We start from the raw sequence: 23,381 nt of genomic DNA on the forward strand, positions 1-23,381 counted from the left end.
TAATGATGATGATGATAATAATAATAATAATAGTAACAATAATAATGATGATGATAACAATAATAATAATAATAATGATGATGATGATAATAATAATAATTATTATTATTATAATAATAATAATAATAATAATAGTAACAATAATAATAATAATGATGATAACAATAATAATAATAATAATGATGATGATGATAATAATAATAATTATAATAATAATAATAATAATAATAGTAACAATAATAATAATAATGATGATAACAATAATAATAATAATAATGATGATGATAACAATAATAATGATGATGATAATAATAATAATTATTATAATAATAATAATAATAATGATGATAACAATAATAATAACAATAATAATAATGATGATGATAACAACAATAATAACTGTTCTGTTATCACTGTGTATTTTAAGACAGTTGAATGGTTAAATGTGGGAAACTTGTTGAAAAGAAGTCCGTTGCTGCCACCTACTGGCGACTGTGAGAGCTGCCTAAAGATGTGTCGTTCTTTGATGATGTCATCAGTGAGAGCCCTCAGCTGAATCAAGGCATGGTCAGAGCTGCTGCATTCTGTTCTGCTCATGCTAAAGTGGGTCTTTAACGGCATTGTCGGTGCGTATTCGCTTGGCAAGTGTTATTATTGTTGCTGAACATTAGACATTTATGTTATTGTTTGAATTATACTGTAAAGTATGTTTAGCATAAGGCTATGCTCACAGCTAATATCCTGTCATGTAATACAGTGTGTTCAATGCTGCTGTTGTCAAGTGCTCATGAGGGCATTGTATTTCACTTTCAGTTTTACCCGACTCCATATGACCTCAATAAAGAGCGTACAAGTTTCAACCCTCTTGTCACGTGGTCCTTTGGAGAGGAGTTTATTCTGACTGTCGACTCTAGCAAGGCGCTAGAGGCAGGGGACAGTACAATAACAATAATAATAACAATAATAATAACAATAATGATAATTATAATAACAATAATAATGATGATGATAACAATAATAATAACAATAATATAATAATGATGATGATAACAATAACAATAATAATAACAATAATAATAATGATTATTATTGTAATAACAATAATAATGATGATGATAACAATAACAATAATAATAATAATGATGAGGATAACAATAATAATAACAATAATATAATAATGATGATGATAACAATAACAATAATAATCTGAAGAATAACAATGGTTCCTCGCACTCGGTGGGTTAGGGGTTAGGGTTGGGTTAAATTTAACCCTAACACTAAATTTGTTCTCACTTAACAATTTTTCAAATATAAACAACCCTCCATAATTATATTTTAAATTTACTTTGAATACAGGTAGAAAAGCTTATGTTCACAACTAATACTGCATACTATTTCTAACCGTCTCAGATATACAATATCTTGAAATTAAGAATTTAATTTCAATTCAATTTTATTTGTATAACATACATGATCTCAGGTCTGTACATAGACAACATCAAGGAGAGCAAGAGCGAGAAACACAACAGTTCACACAACGAGCAAACACTAGGGGGCAGTGGAGAGAAATAAAGAAAAACTCTGGCCGTTTCTCAATACTCAGTATATACTTGAGAAGTACGCTGGGAGTATATACTTGCCAAGTACAGGAGTACACAAGTATGTGGTTGTTTCTCAATACTTAAGTATGTATGTATTGTTCTGCTGTTTGAATGGTGGCTGGCGCCAAGTGCTGCAGCCTCATTGGCGCCACCTACAGTGTTGATTAATGAACATATGAAATACTTTTAATAAATGCATATATATGTTGTTATTATTTTGACATTTTAAATATTTAACTTCATTTATTAATTTATTTCTATTAAAATATGCAATACAAATAATACAATGTGGAAAATAGATATATTACAGCATTGTAGAGTAGTATATATATATATATATATGACGTGTACAAATATATACTACTCTACATATCTAATATTTACATATTATAATTAAATACAGATACAATGACCGTGCGACTTTAATATAAATCTAACATTCAAAGTTAAAATAAATAAAACATTAACAATACACAAACCTTCAAACTTTCAGGTCAAAACGTTTCCATTAAAAACAAAATAACACGTCAACAACAAATCTATGGATCACACCGAGCATCTAATGACAGCGACGTCTGAGCCAGCGGATCATTTCATCAGGACAGGCCGAGGTAACGCTGCTCTGTGCCGGGCACAGTGAGCGCCGAGCGTCCGCAGAGGCGGAGCTGATCACCTCCGACAAACGTCGCTGCCAAACTATAAATACGTCATATCTTCATACACAAACCACATGTTTGAATTCTATATGACTAATTTCTCGCCTCAAATGATGTTAAAACTTTGTTCCGTGACACAGAAAAATATTTATTTCAGATTTATATTTCTATTATCTGCTGCTATGCTCCGCCGAAATGTATTCTGGGATACATGGCCATCGCAAGTACGCTTAAGTCACCTCCGATGCATACTTGGTCAAAATGGGCGGAGCGAGAACACTTCCGGGTTTGAGAACCGTCCTCGCTGTTCGCTTACTTGACAATTGGAACAGAACTGGGACTGAGGCTGATGACGTTTTCACAAGTACGGGAGTACGCAAGTACACACAAGTACGCACAAGTATGCACAAGTATGGATATTGAGAAACGGCCTCTGACAGAACCAGACTCACACATGTGCAGCATCTGCTTCGACCGGTTGGGTTGAAAGGAGAAATAGGGGACAGAAAGGGAGGAGAGAAAGGGAGAGAGAGACCAGGAGCAGATACACAACAACTGTATCAAGTTATCAGTTTATATATGACAGTTAGAGTCAGTGATGACATGTTTATACAACTACTGTACAATGTCATTTATATAAGCAGCAGCAGAGACTGTTGATAAACATTATAATAATTATAATGATGGTGATGGTATGTATGATAGTAATAGCCTCGATACTGGATCTGGATCCTGCAACCTGCAAGATGAGGATACAGAGAGAGAGAGGGAAGGAAGGAAAGACAAGGTTAATGACCAGCGGCATCTTTGCATTAGGGGCCGTGCCCCACCAGAGGGCGCTGCTGAGCAGGGGAGGATTATAAGCTTTTTTAGGTTTTCCTGTATGCAGCTTTTTATCCCCGTATCTCTCAACGGCCTAAAAGTATCCAGATACTATTTATAAGCCACACAGAATTATTGATTTCATTTATTATATTTATATTGTCATATACTGTATAGCTGATTACATCAGCACTGGCTATGACTGAGTGAACAAGCATGCATCCTGAAACTGAACATTATTATTTAGGCCTGTGCTTTGTGTTTTTGCTGTTACCTGCAGACTGATTGTTTACCATGTCAACAATACTGGCTTCTGACTGCAGTGCTTGAGTTTGCTCCTGCACAACCACACAGTTAAAACAGTTAACTAGTAATACACCTGTGGTTGATGATGCACGTTAATCCTTTCATTGTTAACTGCTTAGTTAAGTATTGCAGTCATTAACACTGATTCATAAATTCATCTTCAGGAAGGGTCAGAGCAGACTCTCCCTGCTGAGGAGAGTTCAGGGAGAACTCCTTAAGACCTGACTCAGTAGTGGCATCAGCCATCTTTTATGGAGTGGTCTGCTGGTGCAGTAGCATCACAGCTGCGGACAGGAAGTGGCTGGACAGACTCTGTCCCTGGATGTCCCCTTGACCCATTGGAAGTGGTGGGAGAGAGGAGGATGACTACCCAGCTCTTCATCATCTCTGATGGACAATCTCTCCACCCCCTGCAGGACACCATCACAGCATGGGCAGCTCCTTCAGTAACAGACTGAAACAGGAGCGTTGTTCCTCCTGCAGCTGTTAGACTCTACAACAAACACTGCTCGCAGTAGACCACACATCACCAGGCTGTAAATATCAAGTCCATACTGTGTATATTCTGCATTCTATTTTAACTCATTTGTTATAGTTTTAGTGTTAATATCTTTATATACTGTACTTTATTTTGGTAATGCATGTTTATTGTCTTTATCTTTACTGTCTTTGCTGCTGTAACATTGTTAATTTTCCCACTGCAGGTTGCAGATTTATTTTATCTAAATCTGCAAAGTATTTCCTATTTAAACCAGAATGACATGTACAACATTGCTCTTGTAAAATAGCAGATGTAAAAACACATCAAACAGGAAATCTTTTCCAACTTAAAAATTCACTTTTATTGCAAAATAATATACAAGCGAGAAAAAAAAGAAGCACATAAACCTTTGCAAACGTATTCCATACATGTAAATAATGTAGCCATGTCACATCTTTAATCACCTGTGCTATTTTACAATATGAAAGCCAGGGTTGCACTGTACTGTTTATGGCATTGTGATGTTTACATGAACTTTTCTCTTCTTTTGTTGTTTGCAACTTTGTGTCATGAATACATTTCAATGTCATGGTAGTTTGAAGCATCCAAACTAGAATTCTTTGAACGTCTGTCACACAGATCACAGTCTGAAATGTATGTTTTTAGTGAGGGAAAGAGTCCGTGTACACCGAGTCGTCCCTTTATCCCCGTCTCAGCAGTCACACACATAGAAAGTGACGCCTAATTTAGGCTTTATTCACACCCTGTTACAACTTTCCCTGCCAGAAGACAGAAAAAACTAGCGTCACTGACTTACACACGACACGACCTGTCCTGGTCTCTGACCGGCTACAGTCGACACAGACTCAGCATGTTGAATGAGATCGGGGTCTCCTCTGTCTCCTCCGTCTCCATCCTTGGATTAGGGACTTGGTCACAAAACAACCAATTTATTGGGCTGAAAAAACAGCTTTGAACAAGGCATTAAACAAACATGACTTATAATTAGGGCTGCAACTCATGATTATTTTTGTTATCGATTCATCTGTCCGTCCATAAAACGTTAGAAAACGTTGATCAGTGTTTCCCCAAAACTCATCAACAAATGATGTTCTCAAATGTCTTGTTTTGTCAACAAACCAAAATGAATATATTAATGATTTCTTTGTTATATGGCGCAAACAAACCAGAAAATATTCACATTTAACAAGCTGAAGAATCAGAGAACTTGTTTTAATGACTGAACCAAAAACCACTCAAACCAATAAATCGATGACCAAAATAGTTGAAAGTACAATTAGTTATCGATTCATAATCAAACAATCGTTGCAGCCCTATTTATAACACCAATTAAAAAAAAGGTATGCATGTCATTTTAAAAATCCACTGGACCAGTTTGTCTAAGTTACTGAAGTATCAAAAAGCCTCCCTTACAAAAAGAAAAGGTTGTCCTCTATATGAGTCACTTTGTTGTTAGTGTATAAATAGATAAAGGAAATGTGTCCGTCTTCAAATATGATTGTGTGGTTTTTTTTCACTGCACGTCCTTATTTGGGGTCTTCAATCGTTCCCTTGCTGAGGTCTGTCATTTTTGGATACTTCACTTTCTTCTGGTCAAGTTCATTTTGAGCCCACAGCAGCAGTTTCAGGAGCTTGGCCAGTTTCGGCGTCGACTCTCTGTTTTCGTAGTCAAGGACACACTGATTCACTTCACTCCACACCTGAAACACAAGGCATATTTAAGCATGTCAGGTACAGGTCACATATAAAAAAAAAAAGCAAAAAACCATGTCAGGTGGAGGGCAGCGTCCCTCCCTCTCTCAGGTGAGGCTGAGATGATCTGAGAAGGAGCAGGACTATAATTATTAACTGAAAACAGTCACGTCATTAACGTTAAATTTCGTCCAGAAGTTGACGGGTCTGTAAATAAAATGAACGCATCCTATTTATTCACAGAGGTGAATGGGAAACCTGTGTGCTTGGTGTGTAATCAACAAGTGTCAGTGCTCAAGGAATATAATATGCGGCACCACTATGAGACTCATCATGGCGAGAAATATGACCGAAGATAAATGAAGATAAATGAATTGCTGGTGGGTGTGAGGAAACAGCAGTCCATTTTCACCTGGAGCCCAGAGGTCAGTGACGCGGCAGTAAAAGCCAGCTACCTGACTGCTGTTGAAATAGCATGAGCATCAAGTTGGTTACAACATGCATGCTGAAAGCTGCAGAACGCGTGTGTCCCGAGAAGCGACAAGTTTTTACCAACATTAGTCTGACTGGAGTCCTGTTGTTCATGCAATGCCATCAATGTTAAAGTGCAATAGGCTACTATATTTTTCAGGTCCAAATCCTTGTGACTTAAGGTTAATTCTTTTGCAGTTTTTATTTTTTTTTATTTTATTCATTGTATTTGTACAAACACTGTGACCAGTTGTAATGCACACATGTAAATGATAATCAGAAGCAAGTTGCACGTGTTTGTCTTAAGAAATCTGAGGTTGTTCATGAATTTCATTAAATATAAAGTTTTTCCTAATGTACTTCTTTGCACGAAAACAAAGGGAAAAACATGAACTTATTGTTATTTATAGGTAATTATGCTATGATTTTACTGGTCTGGCCCACTTGACATCTAATTAGGCAGTATGTGGCCCCTGAACTATAATGAGTTGGACACCCCTGGTCTACGTCATCTTTCCCAGCAGGCTACAGTTGCTACAGTCAGACTCACAGACTGTAGCCTGTGGGTTGCTGCACTGATACACGTGAACAGATGGAGTGAAAGCTGTGATTCCATTTTTGACGTCGTTTGAAGTTAATGTCTAAATGTGTATGTGCTGACCTGAGGTCGTTGTCATTTAGAAATGAGTGAATCGAGATTGTGATTTTTTTTTAACGCTAATTTACAATAATCATTTGAAAAGAGTGAAGAGCCGAGAGAGCGCTCACTCCCTGACGGTTTTTCTTTCTGTGTATTTCAGAACAAATGTCATTCTGATTCAAAACAACCACTATAAAAAGATATATAAAAATGATTAAACAGGATTTAAAACAACGAGCCATGCTGACAGAACACAGCATGTGCATGAGCAGAGTTTTCTCTTTGGGGGACATGTTTATGACACTTCTGAACACCATTTATTATCCGGTCAAAGATCTTAATGATCACAGGTTCAAATCACAAGATATCAGGGAGATCATTTGAGCACAGGCTCAAGCAGCCATGGCTACACTGACCTCAATATGTATGTCAGTGACAGGGGTCGCGTTAACCGAATATTTTCCGTCATTGACCGTTTTTTTAAAACGGTCAATGACGGAAAGATCTGAGAGCCATCCGTCATTTTGACAGATTGCAATTCACAGCCCTAAAACTATGTTGATAAAAGAGGTGAAAAAAGAGGGATAGATGCAGATGAAGGACAAACTCAGCCCTTGGCCTCAGCGGCAGTAAGGAGGTTAGGCGAGTTCAGTGGGAGCGGGAGTTCTCCTGGCTGAGGAGGGCGGATAGAAAAATGTTGTGCGACAAAATAAAGATTCCCATCGGAGAATCTGAGCATCATTTCTGACCTGGACACCGTACTCAATGCATCTCGCTATCCTTGTAGTGCTGACAGCGTGTTAAAGAGCTATGGACAGGAGGCTTTGGAGCGCGTGCAAGCTACAACTACGTGCAAGCAGGCACGCGATTTAAGTCCATGTGGACCAGGAGGAAGGTGTGAGACTGTGCGTTTAGGCCACAGGTCAACTGTTCATATCCCACTGCAATATGAACAATGCAATTCAATATGTCATTATTATCATTTACATCCTTTACATCCTTTACATGTCATTTAGCAGACGCTTTTATCCAAAGCGACTTACAATGAAATTGAGTACAATCAGCCAGGGGTGGAGTCGAACTCGCGACCATTGCGACCATGATGTCTTTCGCACACAGGGTACCGGTCTTTACCACTGAGCCACTCCACCCCCCATTTAAAGTGACTGGTATTGATTAAATTGATTATGACGGGATTTTTATGACCCTGTCAGTCAAAATGACAGACAACGAAAAAGTCTAGCGCAACCTCTGGTCAGTGATATATAACAATTAAAAGAAATCTGTGGATGGAAAACAATAAAATGTGAAACAGGAAATCAGTTTAAGCTAAAGAGACAAAGAACAGGCTTTGACCTCACCTTTTGCCTCTGCATCATGTTGAGCAGGTCTCCGAACGGCGACTCCTCAGGGTTGTCGAAGGCCAGCAGGGCCAGCGTCCGCTCCATCTCAGTCAGACATTCTCGACTCTCTTCACCCTGCTCCGCTAACTGAGACTGAGCAAACTCCAGAGCGGCTTCAGTCTCCCGCAAACGAATCAGCTCGATCAGATGCTGCTGCTGCAAACACAGCCAGCAAACAGTGAGTGTCCTTCCATCAGTCACACTGGTTACATACACAACACATGACCCCAGACAATCCATCTCTCAAATGTCTCTACTGATTTTAACAAGTGTTTCATTGCATGTATTCTCAGCCTTTCTCTTAGACCCTTTTTTTGGTCCTTGTGTGTGTGTGTCTGCTTGTGAGCGGGAGATGGGTTGCAGGTGTGCATGTGTGAGTGAGTCTAAGGTGGATCCTGGCAGCTGATTGGTCCTGCACACGGCCTGAACATCCCAGCTGCAGTGGACTTCCTCAAACCACTCTTGTGGCGCATTTCCACCGGCTCTACTCATGCCATGCCATGCCACAGTTTAAGTAGCGTTTCCACTAGCGTAGTACCTGGTACCAGGTACTATTACTAGTACCTGCTCCGGTGAGGTTCCAAGCGTGCTAGTAGTAGATACTATGTGATGATTGGTCAGACTGCCAGCCGCTGACTGGCCAGAGTCCCGTCACAGGAAGAGAGTTCAAGCCGAACTGTAGATCACTTAAAACGACTTAACAATCCTAAAAACGTGGGCTCATCTCCAACAAATACAGAAGTCTGGTGTAAAGTTACTAGTCACTCGTGTGTGTGTGTGTGTGTGTCGCGTATAAAACAAAGTCACCGCAGTTTCACTCAACCGTGCAGTGATGACTCCGCCCACGTTAAGTAGGTACTTTTTTGTAGTGGAGAAGCAACCTAATCGTGCCGTGTCGTGCCGAGGCGAGGCGAGTAGAGCCGGTGGAAATGCACCATTAGCCAGACTGCCAGCAGACATTTTGTGCTGCAGTTTGATTGAATGATTTCTTTGTTATGTGGAGCAAAGAACATGCTGAAAAATCAGAGTACATGAGGGAGACATGAGGGAGCACCCTGAGTGACAGTGCACATCAAATACCTGCTGATAACCTGACCTAATACTCTCTGGAAGTTGGCTTATAAATATGAGTGTGTTCCAGGCACATCTGTGCACTCTGGGTGCATGTTCTCATCCACAAATAATAGTGTAAATAACAACAACAAAAGCCACACTTGATCCAAATCAGGTTTGCAGACTTGTAACATTATCACATTTTCATTCAAAGTTGTCCTCCTGTTGTCAGTGATTTTTTGTTTATTCCATCCTACTTTAGTGAGTGCTGTATGTTATGAATACTCAACACGAGCAACAATTATAAACACTGTTAATAATGTAATGTAAACGAGAGGTGGAACTGCTAAAAAAAAGCCTCCGGTGATGGGATACAATTAGCAGAAATGTTTTTCTTCCTTCGAAATGATTTGATTGTTGAAAGATTATTGATCAATAAAACAAAATACCTTCTATGTCTGACATGCAGGGCACATTATATTTCTACTGAGTTGCATACAGAGTTTTATTTGACCTGTAGGTGAAAGTAGAGGTAACGGTTGGTGTCTAGCAGTTCTGGGTGCAGACTGTTGACCAGTGCGATGGCGTCCTGGATCTGTCCCTTCAGGATCATCTCCCTGATTTTGATCCTTTCATCCAAAGAATCCAGATCCACACTAGGCTCAATCCCAGACTCCATCCTGAACTTCTCTGCGGCCTCTTTGAAGCCCTCTGTGGAACAGAGACACTGTGAAATCCTGCACATTTGACATGCAAGTAGGAATGGAACCAATGGCAATAACTCATGTGAGCGCGCACACACACACACACATTAAATTAAATTGTGGTTAACTTTGATTTTCTACTTTAAATTCAGCTCTGCCCTGCTGTTGAACTGACATCCAGCTTTCTACTCATATTTACATCCCTTCAGTTGCTTCATACTGATTCAACTTCAACTTCAGGTCTTCAACTGATCCTTCAGCTTATTCAGCAGAGGCAGCAAATGTCTTCACGGACTCAGCATTCACTATCTTCTGGAAATGCAATTCTCTAGTTAATACATTGTTAACTGTCACAATTATCCAACAAAATGTCAGGCAATTGTGAAAAATGTAAATTTGTGTTTACCAAATCCTACGTCACACTGTCACTTAATATATTCATTTAACAGGTAAACAAAGATATTGTATTTATTGACTTCACATAAAATGGAAAATACTACTTCAATTCAATGCTAAAAACACACAATTATTACTATAAGATAGAGCTGCAACTAATGATTATTCTCATAATTGACTCATCTGTCGATAATGTGTCTATTGTCGTTTGGTCCATAAAATATCAGAAAATGTTGATCTGTGTTTCCTAAACCTCAAGATGATGATGTTCTCAACTGTCTTGTTTGCACACAAACGAAAAGTATTCAGTTTAAATCAATTATGTGTTAAATGGAGAAAAGAAACCATGAAAAAAGTCACATTTAAGAAACTGAGCTTGAATCAGAGAGCTTGTTTGAATGACTAAACAACAAAATTAAAGCACTTCATCAATAATCAAAATATTCGACAAGTAATTATTGATTAATCACTGCAGCCCTGCTAGATATAGCAGTTGATGGTTCGTCACTTGAATGGTTGCAGTTCTACATGTAGAAATTCTAACTATTTTGACATCAGAGAACAAACTTTAAGCGTGGAAGAAAACAACAACAAATGCTGCGTCACCTGTCACCAAGTAGTTCATAATGAGCCTGTTCATGTCGGCTCTCTGAATATGGACATTGTTAAGTTTTTCCATCCACTCTTCTCTTGTTACATCCTCTGGCTTCTCTGCATAACTCATTGTGATCCTAAAGGTAAAAAGAACAGTTACATTGTCGTTAAGCAGATACGTATACACGAATATAACAGATACATATCAGCCTGTTATGAACGCGTCGGTAATTGAATGTTCAGTTTGACAGCAGCGGATACACACATACACACACACACACACATTAGCGGCCTTCGGTAAAAAACAACAACACTGAAGCCTCGCTTTCGCCAACACGGATAAAAACAACGACGAGTTGGCGGTCCTTTTGTGCATATATCAAAAAGTCGAACCCGGCACTCCACTCATTTATTACACACTATTGTACTGTATGTCAAACACAACCGTAACTGTCACTTTACCTGACAATTGTGTCGCTACTTCCCTGCAGTAGCTAGCTAGCTAGCGGAGCTGCCGTTTCCGCTGACTGTTTCCGGAGTTGTGCCCCCCCCCCGCAGACCGGCAGACCACTGCACGACACACCCCCTCACACTACACGACACACCTACTCAACTCTGATTGGGTCACAGAAGAGACTGCCTCTGAAACGTGATGACGTCTACGCTGGTGAAGAAGAAGGATGAAGAGAGAGAACCAAGAGTTTTTCGGAGTCATTTATTTTTTGGTCTGTTTCTCAGAGTCATTTATTTTCTGAGTTTAGAGAGCATTTGAAACAATAAAAGCATTCATTCCTTTATTGAGATTTCGATTTATAACTAAATGGACGTGTTGTTTAGTTTAATCAAGGGCGAATAGAGAACTTTTGGGGCTTTTTAAGGAGGCAACACGCACAGTTCTGGATGAACCTGTTCCAGGATTTAAAAGACTCAGACTCTTTTTCTGGTGACTTCCTGGACAAAAGTCTCATTCAGTTCACATGTCTTGAAATAATAGAGGTAAGAACGGCAATACATATATGTTGTTTTTCGCATATACTGTGACACCTGCTGAGTGGTTAAAGTATTCAGATGTTTTACTTCACCAAAAGCAGTAGCACCACCCTGTGTAGTGGGTTAGTTTTAGTGTGGTACTAATATCATAGGTCTACTGATATTAGTGAAAAGAGCTCACTCCATGTAGGCTATTTTCAAAAGTAAAAGGACTGTACTATCAGCAGTATATATTCTAAGTACTTAAAGTATGAAAAGTATAAAATGCAATAAAATGTTCCCTGTCAGTGTTTTGATGTTTTTAATTGCATGATACAGTTGGTATCTACTGCAGTTGGTATAGCAAATGTGTGAACTGATTTTCTCACTTTCTATTTTTATAGAGCTGCAGGAAGTTGTTCACCTCTGGAACACTCACAGAATTCGCCCATGCAGAAATGCTGTGTCTCCAGGTGGGCGCCCAGTGAGGATAAGTAAATCTGGTGAAACAGAGTGTTCACCAAATATGACTGCTGCTGTAAAGGCTTGTGCCAGCCGAAATGGAAAATACCCATGGTCCTTCAGTCCCTTGGCCAATATCCTGCCGACAGACTTCCATTCCTCCTCTTGCCATTTTGGGGCGAGTGATGGCACCCTCACATCTGCACCTTCTGCTGCACAGTCTAGGAATTCTGTCCAGAAGGCAGCGTAAACATTCCTGGACACACCATCAGCATCTGCCCCCATTTCATCAATGAAGCTGTATTTCACAGAGTAGGTCATCATTGCGTCATCCTTGAATTGGGCAATCAGTTCATCTAAGAGTTACAGTCACATGTAAAAGTTCATTGGTAGGACTTGGTGGTCTAGCAGAAGCTGTCTCAGCATCAATAGGAGTTGAGGTGCTTCTATTGCAATGATTGGCTCATGTATGGGTGTATCATGATGATCCCATATAAACGGCCCACCTGTCAAAGGACCAAAAATAACCTCTGATGTATTACACAAAGATGTTAGATCAATAATCTGAACAGCTGCAGTAGAAACAAGAGCTGACATTGTGGCAGTGCTTATCTCATCATCTTGGACTGTGTGTGTTTGATTTTCACTGTTATGTCTTCTCTGTGTCAGCTGCTCGACCTCTTCCATTGTGAGTTTCTCTTGTCTGTTCTATTCTGTTGTGTTTTCATGTTGCTCATCTGTCTCTGTCTGTATCAGCTCCTTCCTCTGGGTCATCTCCACTGGTCAGGGTCTTTGTGAACAAATAAAATCTTAACAACCCCAATTTGTGTGTCTCCCACACTAACATCGTCATCAACTTGTGCTTCCTGAAAGTCAACTGTATCGTGACTGAACTCTTCCCACTTTCCCATCACTGACTTTTCATGTTTAGCTTGTGACAGAATCTTAGTTTTAGTGGCATTCTTGTTAATATCAAGAACTCTGGTTCCTCCACCGCTGCGTTTTCTGACTTGTTTATTGTCATGTATCCACCCTATTTCTTTTTTCTGCTTGTCTTCCAGGCTCTCCTATTATTTTTAGACGCATTTTTGTTGGTTGCACTGTATTCTCCCCCTCAAAACATTGATCGCTGTCTTTGTTGCTCATTGTGCCCAAGTTTTTTGAATAAGGACAGTGTTTTTGTATCATGTCCACCGCTTCTCTGTTTTTCCGTACAGAAACGCCTTGTGGCAATCCGGTCACCATAGGCTGGAATGTAAGAGGCCATGGTGGCATCATCTATTTCTCCAATTATTGAGCTGTCAATCTGCAATAAAAATAAAATTATACATAATTATCACATTATGTCTCTATAGTGTTAGCGTATATTTAGCATATAACCTGACATTATAGCGAATGGCTCGTTCGACTTGTGCCAAGCCGATACACTGAAAGAAAGGCGATTCATTTTTGATGAGAAACAATGACAGCAAAATGGAAACAAAACAGTTAGCTTACCTGACATCTGAAATCATGCCCATAAACATGTTCGTCTATTCCTTACCTGCTACATTTAGTGATAGGCTTACAATAGAAGGATACAGTCTAAAACATAACTAACTAGAGCATCGTGGCCTGTGTGTAACTTATTACATGCATTACCTTAATTGACCCGGTAAGGTAGATAGTTGATGGGGCATGTATATGCGGGCAGGACTCACCATAGGTCTATGGGAGTCACTTGCAGGTTGGAGGTTCTCACGAGAGTTCCCGATAATTCAGAAAATAAATTACTCCGAAAAACAGGACAATAATTACTCAAAAAAACAGACAGAAAAACAGGAAAAAAATGAATTACTCAGAAAAGGTTGTTTTTTTTATCTGTTTTTTAATCTTTAAATGACTCTGAGAAGTTGCACACAGTTTGCTAATTTGAAAAATTGTGACCTCAGTTCTACAATTGTTAAGATAAAATATTTGATGATGAATAATATTTTTCATGTTTAGAAATAAAAAGTTCTGTTGATTCACGGTCAACAGTGTCATTTGATTTGATTCATTTCAGTGAGCCTGCATATATTTTAGGACAGGGAAATACAATCAAGTTCATTACTACTTGATTCTGGATTAAACATTTTCCCATGTTAAAAGTAAGAATTACAATTTAATTTTAAAATTCTATTATAGAGAACACTACTTTGCATTACATTACATTACATGTCATTTAGCAGACACCTTTATCCAAAGCGACTTACAATGGAATTGAGTACCGACCATGACGTCTTTTGCACACCACTGAGCCACTCCACCTCCACTTCAACAGATGGAGCAGGCCCTGAGCTGAGGAGATGCAACATTTGCCAAACAAAGGGGAGCTTGTGTCTCATCTGCAGGGACAGCGACGGTCAAGTGTAGAGTACGGTGGTAGGTCCGTCTATATTATCAAATATTTGTTTATTTCAATGCTGAAAGGCCTTCATTTCCCCATGAGCCTTACATGTTATGAACTATGATGTTATGTCTGTTAGTCCTGACCATGGATAACTGTGACCATCAAACTATTCAACTCATCCCTTTAAACATCAGACACTCACAATAAGTAAAGTAAACTAATGCTGGAGTCATTTCATCTATGTGTACTGTTCTTCATGTGTGTAGAATAGTCCACAGCAGACCATCAGAAATAAACATGTATGTTTCCTATGGTACTGTGTCATTGTGAATTCAACATGGATCCCTTTTGGAAGTTGCTGACATTTGCATTTGAGACATTATGTAACAATTGTGATTGTGATGATGGTCTACAGGTGCCAGAGGACACTGAGGACCATCCCTACAGCAAAGACATTTCTTTCACTCATCATCAAGCACACAGATCCTGACTCTCTCAGTCAGGCTTATGTGTGTGAGCATTTAGAGCAGTGATGTTACTGTGGCCAGACAAGAGGACACGCCTTCAAAGAGAGGAAGTGCAAATGATCATGGAAAGAAAATGTCTTATTCTCAGTTCTTCATCACATGTATATACTGTTACATATTTATGTTGTGTATCCTTTAATTTCAGGAAAGGCCCAACAAGCCAAACAGCAACCATGTGACTCCAGTTGTCTGTTAATTCATGTCATTACTCAGGATGAAGGCGTGCTGCAACACCTTAAGGTGAGTGACAATGGCATTCTGTGTGGTGTTTGTGTATTTATATATGAATACCCAAGCTTAACACCTTTAATATATTTATAGAAAATCATCAGAGGCAACATTGTGTCTCCCTGGGCCAAGAAGGAGGACAGGGTCTTCAGTCTTATTGAAGATGATGACCAAGTGGACCAGGTGATGCACGTGGTTGAAAGTCCACAGACAGATAAGAAGTCTGCAGATCCTGTGGCTTCAATCATACAGAGGTGAGATATCAGACACTGACACTGATGTGTAGACTACATGTTTTATATGACTGCATATGTCTCCTTTTAACACACACTCACTGTCCAACACTATCTGAAATAGATACCAATGTTTCACATATAGTATCTTCCTGGAAATAGGTAACATACATATACATATACATATATATATATAAATATATATATATATGTTTATACATATATATATTTGACAGGCTGCAGATATATGCAGATATATATATATATGTATATGTATATGTATATATATATATATATATATACGGCTTTAGAGAAAATTAAATATATGCTGTATGGGAAAAAAGGCCGTAAGACTAGTATTAACATACAAGTTAATGGAGTGGACATTGAAAGGGTTAGTGAGTACAAAGTGCTGGGAGTGATTATTGATGACATGTTAAGTTGGAAGCCACACACCAAACAGTTAAAAGGCAAGCTGGCCAGGAGTGTGTCCATACTTTGGAGGGCACAAAAACTACTAAATGAGAAGGCACTATACTTGTTGTACTGCGCACTAGTCTCTCCACACCTGCAATACTGTACAGATGTCTGGGGACACACTTACAAAACCACTACTTATCCCCTGTTTATACTCCAAAAAAGAGCCATGCCAGTTACAGAGAACATACAAATCAACTATTTATCAAATCAAAAATTCTATGACTTAATAAAATACCGCACAGTACAGATGATTTACAGGGCTGCCAACAAAAGCCTCCCTCACAATCTACAGATATTATTCCTGAACAGAGGGGACGGACACAATCTAAGAGGGAACATGATGTTCAGGCAGAGAAGGGTAAGAACTACATTAAAATCCGGGGGTCAGACAGTGGAATAATCTGGATGAGGAGATTCAAAAATCAGCAAAACCGAGTGTATTTAAAAAAAAGTGTGGGGATGTGGTATGTTCATGCAATATAGGAAATGAGAAAGATCACCACTGAGCTGATCGATGTGAGGATGGAAAGCGCCACAGCTCAGAGGGCTATGGTTTGGCTGTGCTCCGACGTCTCCACAACCCTCGAGTACGTGACAAGAATGGGGAAGCTGAGCGAGGCGAAAGCTATAGATGAGATGGAAAAAAGAAAAAAGAAAAAACGAAACGGGCTCTCACACCATCCAAGTTAATAGTTAACCTGATGAATTGATCTCTATTGATTGGATGACTTTGTGACTTTGGGACGTTGTAACATGCCAGGCAACAAGTCAAGACTGTCACTCACGACATAATAATATGGACACATGTACAGACATACACGTAGTCTGATTACTGTCTAGAGCTAGACTGCATCTCTGAGTGCTACCTGCTCCTGAAACATGTTTTTGTCAAAATGTCATAAGAAAAAAAGAAAACTACACTAAGATGACGTGTGATGATGATTGATCTAACTGACATGACCGAAATAAACATATAAATAAATAAACCTCTCCTTAATGACGCACTCAGCAGATCTTGTCTACTTAACATCTGTCTACCACCAGCTCGACCACACCTGCACAAAATTTTCACAAAAACTACAGACTAATAAGACATTCAATAAATGTAGGCCTATATTAAACACACCTTTTTGTAACATACAGGTTATGGAGAGAATTCTGTTCCTTTATTATTGAATCAAATAGAATAAAGAGTTAGTGGCAATCAAACAAAAATGTTTTCAGATCGAAACAGAACAGGTTGTGTAGCAACCGATAACGTAATAACGGCCAATAATGTAATAACGGCCAATAACGTAATAATTTAATGTAATAAAACTAATAACGTAATAATTTAAATGTAATAAACCAATAACGTAATAAATTGACAATAATGTAATAAAGTGATTGAGCCAATAACATAATAACTTTTTGCCAATAACGTAATAACTTATTACGTTATTGCTGGTTATTACGTTATTGGTTATAAATCCAAATTGATTCCTAATTGCTCCTTTAGGCCGCCTGTGGAGGGGGGTTTGAGGGTGGAGGGGTATCTATAAGGTCGGATATCTGTTGCAAGATGCAATATTAAGGCTACGTGTGACACTTTCTCTCCAGAAATTGAAAATAAAATAAAGTGATACCTCAGTTATTACATTATTGGCTCAGTTATTACATTATCAAAGGATTTTTTTAATGCAAGGCCAATAACGTAATAACCAGACAATAACATAATAAGTTATTACGTTATTGGCAAAAAGTTATTACGTTATAATGTAGGCCTAATAATTTATGTTATGTTATGATACAAAAATACAGATATTATGACCTCTCAATGATCATGCTTTACTTTATTTTCATGACAGAAAGGATAACCCAACAAGATCACAAGTCCAGGTAGGCTATACATGCCCATAATATGTGTTGTCATTGTGGTGGAAATTGCAGTATTATTATATATATAGGACGGAATCAACTGTTAAGACCTTATAGGCTTTGCTCTGTATGATCACATTACATTGTTATATGCCTTCACTCTACACATTATGATTTCAAATGTTTTTTGAAATAAAATAAAGTGTAATACTCAGAAGTGCTTGTATGTGTAGGTGATGCCACCATCTCTTTTTTGTTATGTAACTTTATTTTTTTAATGTGTCTTCTCGTTGCAGGAATCTATGCGACAGCAGCTTCTGAACAGAGTCAGGGACAGACTGACTTAGATCCAAGTAAAAAAAGGAAACGAACAGCTTCCATATCTTCACAGCCCCGGCTGTAGGCATTTGACCTCTGGAGAGTGCTCTTTTCTTGCCTCGGAAGAATCCAGGGAATACGGAGCCCCTAAAGGGACATAAAAACAAAAACAAAAACAAAAAACTAAACGTTTCTGGTGCGCACAAGATACTTTCTCGTGCGCACCAGAAAGTATCTCGTGAGCACCAGAAAGTATTGTATGCGCGCGTGATGTCCCCGAACGCAGTTTTGGGACGCGAACGATTTTGACAGTATTTATGTAACATTGCATAACAATAAATGTCATGGTCAATGAAAAACAACAGCGAACGAAGATCAATGTAGTGTTCCCAATGAATCTGTAGATCCATTCCATAATATAACAAACACATGAATCTGAGTTTGGTAATGTGCGTGAATTTGTTAAATGATTCGTCACGTGTGTTTGTTGACATAAGAACAGCTGTAGTGAGGAGTAGGCTACACAGTGGAAACTGGCACCGCGTTCAGCGGCAGTTTTTAGTTCAAAACTGAGGTTATTCTTTTTTTTGAAGTCGTATCAAATCCACATTTCTTATTAATAGTTGATGGTTTCAATGTTATTGGACAAATTACTTTATTTACTTCATGCAAAAGTCGTGTGAAGTACTTTTACTGTGTAGTTTTGAAATAATCCAGGATCAAAGTTTGCAGTTGCGATCAAAAATTACAATATTCGTCTATATTTGAAGTCGTATCAAATCCACATTTTTCATTCGTAGTTTATGATTTAAATTTAATTGTACTTAGTACTTTTTTGTCCTTGATGAACAAATATGCAGTGAATAAGTAATCCAGGATCTAATTTGACTTTTGCTCTCAAAACTGAGCTCATCAGCTGACTTGAATGCAGACAACAGCCCTTCAGTCACATACAGAGTAGCCTAGCACCATCTACTGGCACAAATATGTAAGTGACATGAACAGCAGGTTTCATAAAACACCTTCTCTGACAGAAAACTCCTGATGTGTTACAGTTTTCTCTCGTGTGATCACTGGACTGAACACAGATCCAGGTGTACAGGTACAGTGGTTTTTGATCTGGACCTGGTCCAAAGTGGTCTATATGCTGAAAAAACAGTGAAATGGGCCATTATTGTATTTTCACAAATAGAATAAAGCTTTCACAAATCAGAGACTGTGTTTTTATGAATCTTCAGGGTCTGTAGGATAAGCTAGTCCAGATTTGAAAAGTCTAGGTATAGTGGTTTTTGATCAGGACCTGGTCTAATGAGGTCTAGGTATGAAACAAAAACAGTAAAATCTCCCCTTTAGCATTTTCACAAATAAAATAAAAGTTTCACAAATACAATAGTGGGTGTCAAGCAAAGTTAATGTCATATCCAAAACGTCTAAAATGTTTTCACATCAAGAAGTGTCCCAAAAAAAAGATAATCAGTCGAGGAGTTATGACTAGTCAGAATCAAATTGTAGATATCTCTAACTGGAATTTCTACAATTCAATTGCAGATATCCGTAATGATAAACCCCATACAAATGAATGGCCAAAGTGACGTAATTTGTCCTAGGAAGAATGTCTTTGTGGATATCTGAAATGTTCTTTTTGACCAGGCAAAACTGAATTAGAGATATCTGCAACACATATCCAGTCTAGCTGTTAAATGGTAAAATGGCTTGCCATAGAGATCAGCACAACAGCAACATCCTATCTGTGTGAAGCAGGGTGAGCGGGTGCTGCTGCTGCTGCTGCTGTTGACGAAGCACCCGTCTCCTGGCTCGCGTCATCTGGCTCCTCCGTTACCGCTGCTGCGCAATGAACAGACGGGACTTCACATTTGTCCTTTGGTCAGCGGCAGCATCCGCAACTGGTTGATGGACTCGGCCATTTTTCCCCCAGCCGGTGCACATGCCGCTGACGCACGGCTGCGCTCTGTGCAGTATCGTTGGCGCGATGTTACGAGGACGCTGCTAATACATTTGCATACGCAGTGGATTCACGCCTATTATTATATTTAAAAAAGACCAGTTGTATCATTTTATTATATTTTTTATTTTTTTTTGTATTAAAGGCCGGTCCTGAAAATATTGTCTGACATTAAACCGGTCCACGGCCCTGGGGTTGGGGACAGCTGCTGTAGAGGATCAATCTTTACACAAAGATCAGCGACCACAGGCTGTAAACCTGAAATCTGCTTTGTGATCAAAGTGTCTAAACAAAGACCATCATCAGTGATCATGTGATGTTTGTGTTTGCAGAGGTCAGAACCAGAGACAGAGAGCAGAGTCTCCAGGACCCAGCGGTCTGTCTGTGAAGAGTGACTGGTCTATGGACAGACCTTTACACTTCAGTCATGAACCTGGAGCCTCAGAGACAAACTAAGAGACTCAATAAATAATGCTCTCAAATCAATATGATATGCTCTTGAATTAAGATAAGAAATAACCTCCATCTGTTGGAGGGAAACGTCTTTGACTGGACTTTTGTGAAGGAAGAAGAACTAAATGTGTGTGTGAGCAACAGACTGAACTGAACTGATTCAGAATCTGATGAAACGGATCAATGAGTCAAACCATTGACGAGTCAGAGAGAGTGTGAGGATGAGCCTCAGGGTTAGACCTTTACAACAGTCCATCAGAACCACTGTGAGACAAAGCTGTAAGGATGTCTTCACAGAGACATGTCCACCTGTCCCTGACGTGTCAGTGATAAAGAAATGTCTTCACAGAGACATGTCCACCTGTCCCTGACATGTTAGTAATAAAGAAATGTCTTCACAGAGTCATGTCCACCTGTCCCTGACATGTTAGTAATAAAGAAATGTCTTCACAGAGACATGTCCACCTGTCCCTGACGTGTCAGTGATAAAGAAATGTCTTCACAGAGACATGTCCACCTGTCCCTGACATGTCAGTGATAAAGAAATGTCTTCACAGAGACATGTCCACCTGTCCCTGACGTGTTAGTAATAAAGAAATGTCTTCACAGAGACATGTCCACCTGTCCCTGACATGTTAGTGATAAAGAAATGTCTTCACAGAGACATGTCCACCTGTCCCTGACGTGTTAGTGATAAAGAAATGTCTTCACAGAGACATGTCCACCTGTCCCTGACGACATGTCATTGATAAAGAAATGTCTTCACAGAGACATGTCCACCTGTCCCCGACATGTCAGTGATAAAGAAATGTCTTCACAGAGACATGTCCACCTGTCCCCGACATGTCAGTGATAAAGAAATGTCTGTCTTCACAGAGACATTTCCACCTGTCCCCGACATGTCAGTGATAAAGAAATGTCTTCACAGACACACGTCCAATTGTCCCCGACGTGTCAGTGATAAAGAAATGTCTTCACAGACACACGTCCGCTGTCCTCTGTCCTCTGTGTCAGGACGTCTTGAAGGATCCAGTCTCCACCAGCTGCGGTCACTGGTTCTGCAGACGCTGCATCTCCTCATACTGGGACCAGTCTGGTCCACCAGGAGACTCCTGCTGTCCCCAGTGTGGACAGAGACCCAGACCAGGACCAGGTAAAGAGCATGAGACCAAACAGATCATTCACATTTGTTCTTCATCACTTTCACTTTCATAAACAGAGACCAACAAACTTTTAAAATGAAAGAACAAGAGAAAAATGTTTCAAAGGGAAATCTGTTCCTCATGTTAATGAAAGTGATAATGAAGATGATTCAGTTAATCCTCTGCTGCCCCCTACAGGTTCAACACAGGATTGTTTACACTCATTTTCCAGCTTTTCTATTATTGTTGTTGTTTTCTATGCAGATGATACACTTTCCTTCACAGTCATCACAGTTATTCTAGAATGATTCTGTCTTTCAGAATACAACAATATCACATAAAGACGTGACACTGTCAGGGTTTTTTTATTAAAACACTTTTTTAGTTGTTCTGTGGCTGATGAAAATAATCCTCAGCTGCTCAGATTCTTTGTCTCTTGTCTTTCAGCAGATGTTCTTCTGCAGAAGGTTCTAGATGAACATAAGATCAGTCTGAGGAGGAGATTTGAACATGTGACTGAAGGAACTGAAGGAACAGGAAGTAGAACCCTCCTGAACAGGATCTTCACTGAGCTCTACATCACAGAGGGACAGAGTGAAGAGGTCAATACTCAACATGAGGTGATGCAGCTGGAGACGACCTCCAAGAAGAAGATGGTCCAGGACACTCCCATCAAGTGCTTTTTTCTTTATTCAGGTTGTATAACTGCAGTTTGACAGAGATCAGCTGTTCTTCTCTGGTCTCAGCTCTGAAGTCCAACCCCTCACACCTGAGAAACCTGAACCTGAGTAAGAACAAGCTGCAGGATTCAGGAGTGAAGCTGCTGTGTTCTGGACTGGAGAGTCCACATTGTAGACTGAAGACTCTGTGGTGAGTTCACTGACTCTCTGTTACTGTTGGATATCTCAGATGTTTAATCCACAACTGAAAGTCATTCATGTTGTCACATCAGATGAATCAGTGATGGTTGTTCCATGTTTCCACTTTTTCTTCCCTCAGATGTAGAATCAGGATCTTTTCTTGACGGCTCTGAAAGTGTTTTGCATCTCGTGCATCTGTAATATCATAGCACATGAGTTCTGAAAATATACTATATACTATACCAGGGGTGGGCAATTATTTTTCCCAGGGGGCCAAATGAGCAACTGAAAATATTTTGGAGGGCCGGGCCAAAATGCCGAACTCAATTATGCATAATAAGATTTTATTTCTATATAAAAAGCAGTAAATAGCATTGTTTTGACCGCTGGTAAGAATGTATTATTATGTGTTATTATTTGGCAATTAAAAGGTGAGGTTAGCTTTCAAAAATATCATTTATTCAAATAGAATTTCCAAAATGATAAAGAAAATGTGAAACATTTGACTCATTTTCAGTCACATTAATAACAAAGGGCATTTTGAGTTTCATATACTATTGAAACAAGGATTTTCTTAGCTTTCTAAAGACATCACATCATCTTTGTAGCCAAAATACTCTGATGAAATGAACTGTTGTAGTAACAACATCAACCACATGGCTAAGTTTTAGCACTGAC

The 23,381-nt window shown here is 39.1% G+C and overlaps 2 protein-coding genes and 1 long non-coding RNA gene across 4 annotated transcripts in view; 2 read left to right on the plus strand and 1 right to left on the minus strand.

Annotated features, from left to right (window-relative positions):
- The window catches only part of LOC131468264 (NACHT, LRR and PYD domains-containing protein 12-like), a 211,408-nt gene extending 188,664 nt beyond the window's left edge, over positions 1–22,744 (plus strand). The window contains exon 13 of the mRNA XM_058642316.1: positions 22,540–22,744. Within this exon, the coding sequence (XP_058498299.1) occupies positions 22,540–22,717 (178 nt within the window). The 3' untranslated portion in view covers positions 22,718–22,744. The remainder of the gene's footprint in view (positions 1–22,539) is intronic.
- On the minus strand, positions 4,202–11,392 carry LOC131468967 (glucose-induced degradation protein 8-B homolog). The gene is made up of 5 exons (XM_058643716.1): positions 11,303–11,392; positions 10,853–10,977; positions 9,661–9,857; positions 8,052–8,249; positions 4,202–5,587 (listed from the first exon to the last, which is right to left on the minus strand). The coding sequence occupies exons 2-5, from the start codon at positions 10,968–10,970 to the stop codon at positions 5,414–5,416; spliced, it is 687 nt and encodes a 228-aa protein (XP_058499699.1). The 5' UTR covers positions 10,971–10,977; positions 11,303–11,392; the 3' UTR covers positions 4,202–5,413.
- Positions 10,758–14,663, plus strand: LOC131468970 (uncharacterized). 2 transcript variants are annotated; one of them, XR_009241761.1, is made up of 3 exons: positions 10,834–11,836; positions 12,214–13,526; positions 14,574–14,663. It is a non-coding gene; the product is annotated as an uncharacterized LOC131468970 (long non-coding RNA). The 2 variants fall into 2 exon arrangements; XR_009241760.1 differs by lacking the exon at positions 14,574–14,663 and having other exon boundaries at positions 10,758–11,836; positions 12,214–14,277.
- Positions 22,745–23,381: the final 637 nt, after the last annotated feature.

Source organism: Solea solea, chromosome 11, assembly GCF_958295425.1.
Source record: "Solea solea chromosome 11, fSolSol10.1, whole genome shotgun sequence".
NCBI lineage: Eukaryota > Metazoa > Chordata > Actinopteri > Pleuronectiformes > Soleidae > Solea > Solea solea.

Coding starts and splice junctions, on each gene's coding strand:
- LOC131468967 (XM_058643716.1), bottom strand. CDS start 10,970: ATGAGTTATGCAGAGAAGCCAGAGGATGTAACAAGAGAAGAGTGGATG. Junction 8,250..9,660: donor ACCTCTACTTTCACCTACAG/GTCAAATAAAAC, acceptor CTGTGTTTGCAG/CAGCAGCATCTGATCGAGCT. Junction 5,588..8,051: donor ACATGATGCAGAGGCAAAAG/GTGAGGTCAAAG, acceptor CTTGTGTTTCAG/GTGTGGAGTGAAGTGAATCA.